The sequence below is a fragment of the Podarcis melisellensis genome (genome assembly GCF_964234715.1).
Source record: "Podarcis melisellensis genome assembly, chromosome: 8".
Lineage (NCBI taxonomy): Eukaryota > Metazoa > Chordata > Lepidosauria > Squamata > Lacertidae > Podarcis > Podarcis melisellensis.
In genome coordinates this window covers 46,620,516-46,630,147 of record NC_138540.1, presented here as the reverse complement: position 1 = coordinate 46,630,147, position 9,632 = coordinate 46,620,516, and the positions used below count along the sequence as shown (strand labels likewise).

At 38.3% G+C, this 9,632-nt stretch overlaps 1 protein-coding gene across 2 annotated transcripts in view; it reads right to left on the bottom strand.

The window, feature by feature from the left end:
- Nucleotides 1-217: 217 nt before the first annotated feature.
- CDH11 (cadherin 11) overlaps nt 218-9,632 on the bottom strand; it is a 106,948-nt gene continuing 97,533 nt past the window's right edge. For both annotated transcript variants that reach the window (XM_081920300.1, XM_081920301.1), the window contains exons 12-13: nt 2,255-2,506; nt 218-1,564 (exon numbers count right to left, since the gene is read on the bottom strand). In XM_081920300.1, coding sequence (XP_081776426.1) covers nt 1,068-1,564; nt 2,255-2,506 — 749 coding nt within the window. In that variant the 3' untranslated portion in view covers nt 218-1,067. The remainder of the gene's footprint in view (nt 1,565-2,254; nt 2,507-9,632) is intronic.

Below are 9,632 nucleotides of genomic sequence, written 5' to 3'. Positions count from 1 at the left end.
TGCATTCTTGGAGCAGCTGCCAGCTTGCCAGTATTCCGCTAAAAAACAACTTGTAATTGATTTTAAATAATCACTTAACAAGACAACTTGAACTACAAACGCATAATAAATAGGGCTATTAAAAGGTCAAATGGGTAGTGAGGGGAGATATACATATGTAAATGGAGCATTAGAAACAACACTTTCCCTTTAAATTTTTAATAAACAAAACCAGAAGTAAAAAAAGAATCATTTTTTTTATTTCAAAGTCTGCTTCATATATTGAAGCGCATATTAAAGCAACAGTACAATGTTCATAAAATATAAGTGTGATGTAACATTTCTTACATGTCAGAATACTGATATTTGTATGTATACTAAAAATAAGAACTTTAAAATTGTACAAATAGATACATTTAAAAATGACATAGAAATAGGGCGCCTCTCACTGCAACAAGACAGAGTTTTATATCTGGCACGTATTAGATTAAGATGAAAGTATAAGCAAAAAGATTTACAAGAGTCAGCAGAAACAAGTCGGATGCTCAAGAGACATTATAATTGTACATTGTCCTGTACATACATCACATGTGTTTAAGCTGGCTGAATATTATATATTTCAAGTTTAAAAATGCACTACATACGGAGTGTCCATAGTTTAAGGCGAAATTACAGCTCAGAACTGTTATCCTTTCTAATTTGTGGAAGCTTCTTTGACATAAAAGACTTAATTGTTCATCATACATACAAAGATTGCCCGATTGTAGGATGACCTTTTTATTTTTATTTTTTAAAAAGAGTTTCCCTTCACTTAAATATTTTGTATTTCACAAGTGGTTATTTTTGTCCCCCTTCTAGTGAAGTTGATAACCAACTCCTATATTTGCCTTTTGCATGAAAAGGTTCTTCACAGTATTTACCACTTTTTCTTAACATCCGTTTTTAATTTAAGGACTCTCCTGAACCCCACCAAACCAAAAATGCTTTATACGAACCTTTTCTTGTTTTATTTTAAAAAAATACCTGCTTACATTTCTTTTTCTCAGAACATTAGACACAGTTCTTAAGGCCAAATTTTAACTTTATTGTTAAGAATCGTCTTCAAAAGTGTCTTTGGAGCCATATAAGTCTGCTAGTTTCTTAAAACGAGGTCCCCAATTTTGTAGATAGTCATAGTCCAAATCGGAATCTGTCGTTGCTGACTCCAACGAGCTAAGTGAACCAGCCACTGAGCCTCTTCCTTCATAGCCATAGATCTGGATAGAGTCATAGGGAGGAGCTGTTGGGTCATTGTCTGCTTCTTGTATTCTTGTGTTGATAAAGTCATCAACATCAACACTGTTTGGAGCAGGCCGAAGCCCTGGTCGTGGCATGTACTGGTACTCCGGCTTTATGTCTTTGCGAGGAATAAATCCATTGATGCCGTCGGGGTTTTGCAAAGTAGCAATGTCAAAAGCTTCAGTGTCTTCTTCCCCGCCACCTTCATCATCATAAGTAATGATATTCTCTCGAACATCTTCTTCTTCAAAAACAATAAGAGGCTCTTTCTTCTGACGTTTAAGTGTTACAAATAACACTACAATCACTGATGGAGGAAATGAGAAGGTTATTATTATTATTATTATTACTAAAAAGCAAGTGAAAGAAACAATCTTCCTGTGCACTGGGCAAATCTTAGAATAACAGGCAGAAATACTGGGTTGAATCCAAAGATTCCATTCCATTCACATAATGAGCTTCTGTTCTAAGAAAGTGAGTTCTGCTTATGGAAGGCCTTCTTTTGTCCTTCCATTCACAGAATTCTTCTATGCATGAAAAGCCTTTCTGTGAATAGAACAAAACTTTTGGATCTAATCCATTTTGAACAGAGATGTGCAGAGCCCACTGCAGGGTGAATTTGTATTTTAACAGGTTAATTTCCCATATGCCTGCTGGATGTCTGGAACACAATCTGAGCTCCTTTCTGGATTTGGAACACACCAGGCACTGACACCCTGATTTGGTGCCTTTATGAGCCCTCTCCATCAAGGGGATGGTGGAACTCCTGAGATTATGCTGGGAAATCTTGAGACTCTAGACACTAAAGGCACATGATGCCTGCTTGGCACTACAAAAAAACAGGGTTCACCAAGATGTGGCTGCTGTGCTGTGCTCAGTTTGGTGTATACTGAGTTCAACATATTTTTGTAGGATATCACACCATATTTCGATGGAGAAGGGAGAATGAGGAGAAGCAAGAAAAGGGAGAGGAAAATAAATGTTAAGATTTCCTTACCTAACAAAATGACAATACAAGCAAGGATGGCAATTAAAGCTCCAGTGCTAAGTCCGGCATTGAGGACGTAGGCTTCTGGGTTGCAAGAGATTAATTGTCCATTTCCATCGCAACCACACACCCGGATTGTGAGTATGTTGGTACTGCTCTGTGGCGGGTTCCCACCATCACTTATCACGATGGGCAGAGAATACAAATCCTTCGTCTGCCGGTTGAAGCTTGTGCGTTTCGCATAAATACTTGCTGTGTTATCTGTTGTAAATAAGATAATGATCATTATAAGGCTTATTCCAGCACCAACCCTTTTGTAAAAAGAATTTGCATTTGCCCTTTTGTCCAAAATAAACACAGAACTTTGGTCCTAATGGCATGACAACATTTTAACATTATGTCTTCTGCATATTGTCATGCTCTCATCATTTCAGTTATTTGAGAATAAAATGCAGTGGTGAAAAGAACAGAAAGTGCGTGAAGAAAATAAAACACATAACTTTGCTCATAATATTATGGACACACCCATTTATGGGTATTGATTACTGCACAGAGCTTGTAAAATGTGAGACATGCATCCCTAAATGGCAGGGGAATGAAAGAGACGCATACCAAGAACATGGATAGGTAAATCTGTCAATTTTGGTTCCTTTCAATTTCTATTTAATTCTAATTTTGAATCCTGGTCTCCACATTTCCACATCCATTTGTGACTTTATCTTACTTTGCACATTTTGAAATGCATTTTTTCTAGTACACACATTTTTGTAATGCAATTTTCCATAATACAAGGCATTTATGAATGTTATATTCACAAATATGTCCATTTTTGTGCACATTACTTGGCATGAGAACTGTAGTGAAAAAAGAGAGAAGCAGGGATCTTTAAGGGTGGTTCTGTTTTCACATTGTTTGAGACAGTGCAAATTAGTTACATTTGCCTCTGAATCAACTTTCTGCCCCATCCCTAGTCAAAAAGCACATGTCCAATGTTAGGAAGCTTCAGTCAGTCTTTTTCAGGCAGAAAATGCACGTCCCTCCTTTGTAAGTCCTTTAATACATAGTTAAGGTGGGGAGTAGTATAATACTTGGAAGCTCATCGCTGCCCTACACATGTTCACACTCTGTGCAATTTAAAAACCCGAAAAGGTTGGATTTGCAAAGATGAGGAGCAAGTCCCATCCTTCTACAGCTGCATGCAAGTAGGCTATGTTCAACCCTCAAAAAAATGCACATAGATCAGAGAAGAGGCATATTTAGTTTAATCGTTTATATGCTGCTTTTAAAAACAAAACTTTACTCAGGGCATCTTCCAATCAGCAGAATAAAAATCTCTTAAATCAGTATATTTAGAAACAAACAAAAACAAAACAAACAAATAAAAGTCATATACAGCAATCTCAAATAAGCAGAATGAAACTATTTCTAATCCTGATGGGGGAGAAAATAATGTTACGATTTAAATAGACAATAATACCAGTTTAAATATCCAGCTCCTAATTTGACCAAAGGCACACTTGGGGAAAATAATCTTTAACATATGTTCCATAGATATGGGGTCACCACTGAAAAAGCCCTGTGAGCAAGGCATCCGTGGCTGATCTTAAACCCTAGGCAGAGTCAGGCAATCCTTCAGGTGACCAGATCACAAACTCTTCACAGTTCTACAGGTTAAAATCATTACTTTATTTTTTTTTATTTTTTTTTATTGAGTTTCATATAATTAACCAAAAAGGAAAAACAAATCTACAGTTACAAAAATAAAATCATTACTTTAAACTGCACAGGGACAGCTCCTTCTTGTTTGATCACCTTTTTACCATGTGAGCATCTATACTGTGAGCTTTTTTTAAAACCACAATATTTGATGGTGGCCACTAGATGGCTTTACAAGAGATTTACAAATTATGGGCATGATGGATGCCCCCAGGATCAGAGGCAGTACAGTATGTCTCCATATACTAGTGATGGGGGTAGGAGTGAGCTTTGTCCTGTTTGGGACTTCCCAGAGGGAAGCAACTTTACTTTACTTTACTTTAGCAACTCTGAGAAATTAGATGCTGGACTAGACAGGCTTTTGGTCTGATCCAGCAGGGCCTATACCTGAAGCTTCTGGTTCATCTTTAAAGGCAGACTCACAAAAAGTACATTTCAGTAGACTACAGTGGTACCTCGGGTTAAGAACTTAATTCGTTCTGGAGGTCTGTTCTTAACCTTAAACTGTTCTTAACCTGTGGTACCACTTAGCTAATGGGGCCTTCTTCTGCCACCGAGCCCCACCACACGATTTCTGTTCTCATCCTGAAGCAAAGTTCTTAACCCAAGGTACTATTTCTGGGTTAGCGGAGTCTGTAACCTGAAGCGTCTGTAACCCGAGGTACCATTGCATTCTGTATGTGATCCCCCTCCCATGTCCATTGGCTCACCCCACATTTGTATCTATAGTTTGCATGTCATTTAGGAAATGTACCTCATTTCAAAACATACATTACTAAGTACTCTTTACCACATCAGATTATTTACAATCTACCCTCTAGTATTCGCTACCTTTATTGGAAGGGTCTCAGGCAGGGGGTCTTTTCCATCACATACCTGATTTATTTAACTGGAGATTCCAGGGATTTAATTGGGGTTTCTATGGAATAGAATCTCCACTTCTTCCTAATGCAAACTTTGTTTTTGCTGAGAAACAGAATAGGTGTGGGGAATCTTTGGCCCTCCAAATGTTGCTGAACTACAACTCCCATCATCCCGGTCATTTGCCATGTTTGCTAGGGCTGATAGGAGTTCTAGATCAGCAACATTTGGTGGGCCAAAAGTTCTCCACCCCTGACCTGGAGAATCTAAGGGTATTATTTTAAGGGTGCCTCATTGGCTGAGATCTCATCCCCCCATTTCAACATCATTATTTGTTGAAACATCCCTCATTTAGAGAAGCCATCCCAGTTTCTGGTTTGATCCCAGAATGTCCCACTTTTCCTTAGGATGACACTATTTTCATTGGAGAAATGTTGGAGGGTATGGAGTTATTTGACCCCCAAGCTATCTTAAGGAAATCCTGTATAGGGAAGTTTTTTAATGTTTAATATTTTATTGTGTTTTTATCTATGGTGGGAGCCACCCAGAGAGGCTGGGGCAACCCAGTAAGATATGTGGGGTATAAATAGTAAAATTATCATTATGGAATGGGATGTCCCTATTTTCATTGGAGGGTATGCATCAAGGCACTTAAATTTAAATCACCACTTCATGCATATCCCACTGAATAAATGGAACCCTTCAGACTGCATGGCAGTCTGCAGAACTATACCCTGAATTTAAGCTATGGTGTTGTCCTTTAAGTCATAGTAGTCAAAATGAAAATGACTCATGCGTTATGGCTAAATGGAGCTAAATACCTACCTAAATTTAGCTGTCAAAATAAATATTTTCCCTCTTTATATTTTCAGTGTATTGCCTTTGGCAGACATCATAGTATTCAAGCACTTGAAAGAAATGGCATTTATTCAGACATAATGTCACTGGGCATAATTCCAATAAAGCCAGTCCTGGAACTAAATTTGGCTCAACAGAGAAGCTAATTCGTAATGCTATCATTTCCTCAGACTTTATTTACTGTTTAAAAGAGGTGGGTCCAAGCCAAATATTACTGTAATTTTTTTCCACCCTGGACATGTGATTGTAATCAGATGTGGTAAGTTTATCAGTACCAGGATAAATATCTGTGGATTCCTTCTTTAAAAGAGGGCTGCTAACAGTGTGATTTCCTTTTTTCCCTTTTCAAAGGCCATGAAATCCTTATATGCGTACACAGGGGGAAATAGCAATTCTAAATTTCATGGTTGTGCACTGCAAAAGGCATGTGATCCGCACAAACAGAGGTGTTAGATCAAGCATAAGTAACCTGCAGCCATCCAGTTGTTGTAGGCTTCAACTCCAGTTGTTGTAGGCTTCAACTCCAGTCAGCAAGTACATGTATTACTCCAAGGTCTATAATAATCTTAATTCTTGCATCCTCTAGAATCATGAAGTTGCCACTACTTTTATTATCCACTCTGTATGTACTGTAGGAGAAGAGCAGGGGGGGGGGGGGAATCCATTCCAAACAACTTCAAACTCCATTAATGTTGTTTTTCTTTCAAAAGCACCAGCAGGTGGCTGCTATCTCCTGATCCGATCCTTCTTCATAGATTGGTTGCAGTTCTTTTATATGTTTATGGTATTTCCAGAAAGACTTATTTCCTCCTCTTTGATGCTCCTCTAGACACCTTGGGAAAAAGTCTGTGGGTTTGTTTATTCATTGAAATGCCCTTTCTTTTTCATTTTAAGCAAGTCAAAGGAAGTTTGGTATAGATTATTGAATTTTACCACCTGCTGTACAGCAGACCAAATATCATTGACTGTACTCCAACAACAACAACAAAATGCATCAAAAAGAAAGCTCTCCTGAGGTCAGTAAGATAAGAGTGTGGTGGCCTGGGCATGCATGGAAATCCACAGCTTGGGGCTGGCAGCTTTAGCACATTCACATCTAAGGTCCACTTCACAAATATCATTCCGTGTTGCAGAAGTGGTCATCGTTGTTCACGTATGTCAGGATTCTTACAGTGGTTAGATGGACATCTGGATGTGGTTGAATGCAATTGTCTGTTAACACTTCTGAAATGTCTAGTTGTAGGCTAGGAATGATGCAATAGTGGCTTCATAACAGCAAAGCCATCATCATCTTCAGAAAGCATTTCCATAGCATAGCTGAACTTCATACTGAAGTTGTTCAATTAACATGGTGCAATTCATACTTGTTCATTCTTTTCTTTTTGTTTTCTCTTCTCTTCTTTTCTAGCTTTTGTGTGAATAATCACCTTCATGCCAGTTAATGAAAGAAGATAGGACTAGATCTAATGAGCTTACAAGAGCCAAACTTGGGGACGAACTTCTTGATGGTAAGACCAATAAAGCAATGACCTAGACAGGTGATTGGCTTTTCCTTGATGGAAGTCTTCAAGTAGAGGCTGAATTGGGGATCCAATGCATTAGTGATACTCTAGCTCTGGGTTTTCAGCATTGCAACTAGAAGCCAACAAGGACTCCTCCAGTTCTACGCTTCTATGAATTTTGCCACTAAACAAATTAGGCCACATTGATAAAAGTAAAAAACCATAGACAATTCATTATGGTACAGTTCTCTAACCATCCTTAAAGCCTTCCAAAGGAACTCACATGCTTGGTCTGTGTATGAAACAGCATCATATAATACTCTTTGGTTTTTTATATAAAAAATCAATAATGCTTGGAAATCATTTAATAACTTTTTATATAATATATTGTGGGTTTTTGTCTGGATAGAGTATCCATTGTTCCAGGAGAACCTCAACATTATTTGTTTGTTTTTTGTTATTTATAACAGAACAGCAACTCTACATAGCTGCTAGGACTTGCTACCGAGGCAAGACTAATGTTCCAACAGTTTACACAAGATACCTTTAGGTCTAAGAATACCTTCTCTCTCTCTCTCTCTCTCTCTCTCTCTCTCTCTCTCTCTCTCTCTCTCTCTCTCTCATACACACACACACACACACACACACACACACAGACATACACAGAGGGGAAAAGACAAAGAGAGCATTTTGCTCATAAATGTATGCCCATCTAATCCAGGATCCTGTTCCCTTAGTGTCCATTTAGATGTCCGTGAGAATCCAACAAGCAGAATTCAGGTGCAACAGTTCTTTCCTCTTCTGCAACTCCCACAAACTGGTGTTCAGAGGTACTCTGCCTATTACAGTGCAGGCAGAATATAGCCACCGTGGCTTTTGTCATTCTTTCCTATTGATAAGCATCCCCCCACTCCTGAAGGGTTTGATGGCTGAAGATGGTTATGTACACATTAGATTCCTGAAAAGCTGCAAGACACTATTGCTGCATGGCAGAGACCCATGCAAGATGACATTATTATTTTTTTGTTCCTTCTTGCAGCATTCCTGAACATACATTTAAGACACAGGGCTAAAAACACATGTTTTTTCTCATGTAAGCATGCTGACCATTAAAGGCTAAAGGGGCACTGCTACTGCAGTGGAATTTCTGCTACCCATTATCAGTGAGGCCAGTGTCATGTACACAAGAATATGGCCTGACCATAAAACTGATAAGAACCAGTTAAGGAAAAACCTAAGAGCACAAGAAGGGCTCTGCATGTACAACAACAACAACGTGTGTACAAAGATTGTGTCTGGATGAGAGATGGTGAGGAAAAGGGATGGCAGAAAGTGGCTTGGAAGAGGATGAAAAAGCCAAGGTGATGCATGTTTTGTCTGTACAATGTGTGCCCTAATGGAAAGTCCTTGCAGACTCTCCCCTGTAGTACATTATTGAATAAAGTCTGACTGATTGAGAATTGGGTACGAGTCTGCATACTTGAACCCCAAAGGGGAAATTTCCGCCACAGTAGAAGGGAGTTCATTTTTGTATGAAGAATCCGTTTCAACTGACTTTTATTGCTGTGCCTCTGATCTTCCTGAAATACTGGTACATTCTGTCCCAAACTGTCATGGGATTTAAAAATGATACCAGATGTATAGAGAGAGTGTGAAGTAAGAAGATGGTTGTCTATTAATATGATGCAATGTGAGTAAACACCCTGAATGAAAGCAGTATTGTGCTTTATCACAGCATGAAATTACCCATTATCCCATGCTTTCTATATAACCAAGCTGGGCTTGAGAAAGCAAGTAACGCCACTGACTATTAACAGGATGTAAAATGTGACTTTTTTATTATTTCAATATGTAATTACTTTTGGGAAACGAGTAAAAACTCTATTAAATGATCATTATAGGATGGTATTCACTTTAAAAGTTCTGGCAGGGGCCTAAACATAGGAGTTTTCATTAACTGGTTTTGCAGTTAATAAAGCCATTTTTCTTTTAAAGTAGTGAATTCCTTAAGAGTGTGGAGGCATGATACAAAGATTACTCTGATTTACAAATGGCGGGAGGGGAGAAGGAGAAATTTTAAGTTATTTGACTTGCAAATCGCAAGACATTCTGTCACCGGGGGAAAAAGGTTACTCGCTAGAAGCCTTTAGAATTCCTGCTATTCATTTTGACTCTCTAGCTTAACCTTTTAAAAATACACGCACATACAAAGAATTAAATTAACTACACTGTGGGTCCCCCCTCTCCCCCCCCTCACACACTCGTGAAAATGACATGAATATATTAAAGAATTTATCATTTAGCTGGAGAATTGGTAAAGTAAATGAAAAGCTCATACTGCCCCCCCAATCCAGATAAATTCAATTGACTTAAATTGTTGAGCAGTTTTGTTTTGTTTTGTTTTTAAAAAAACCAAACTGCCAGAGTGCTGTCTGCTAAAGCTACTCAGT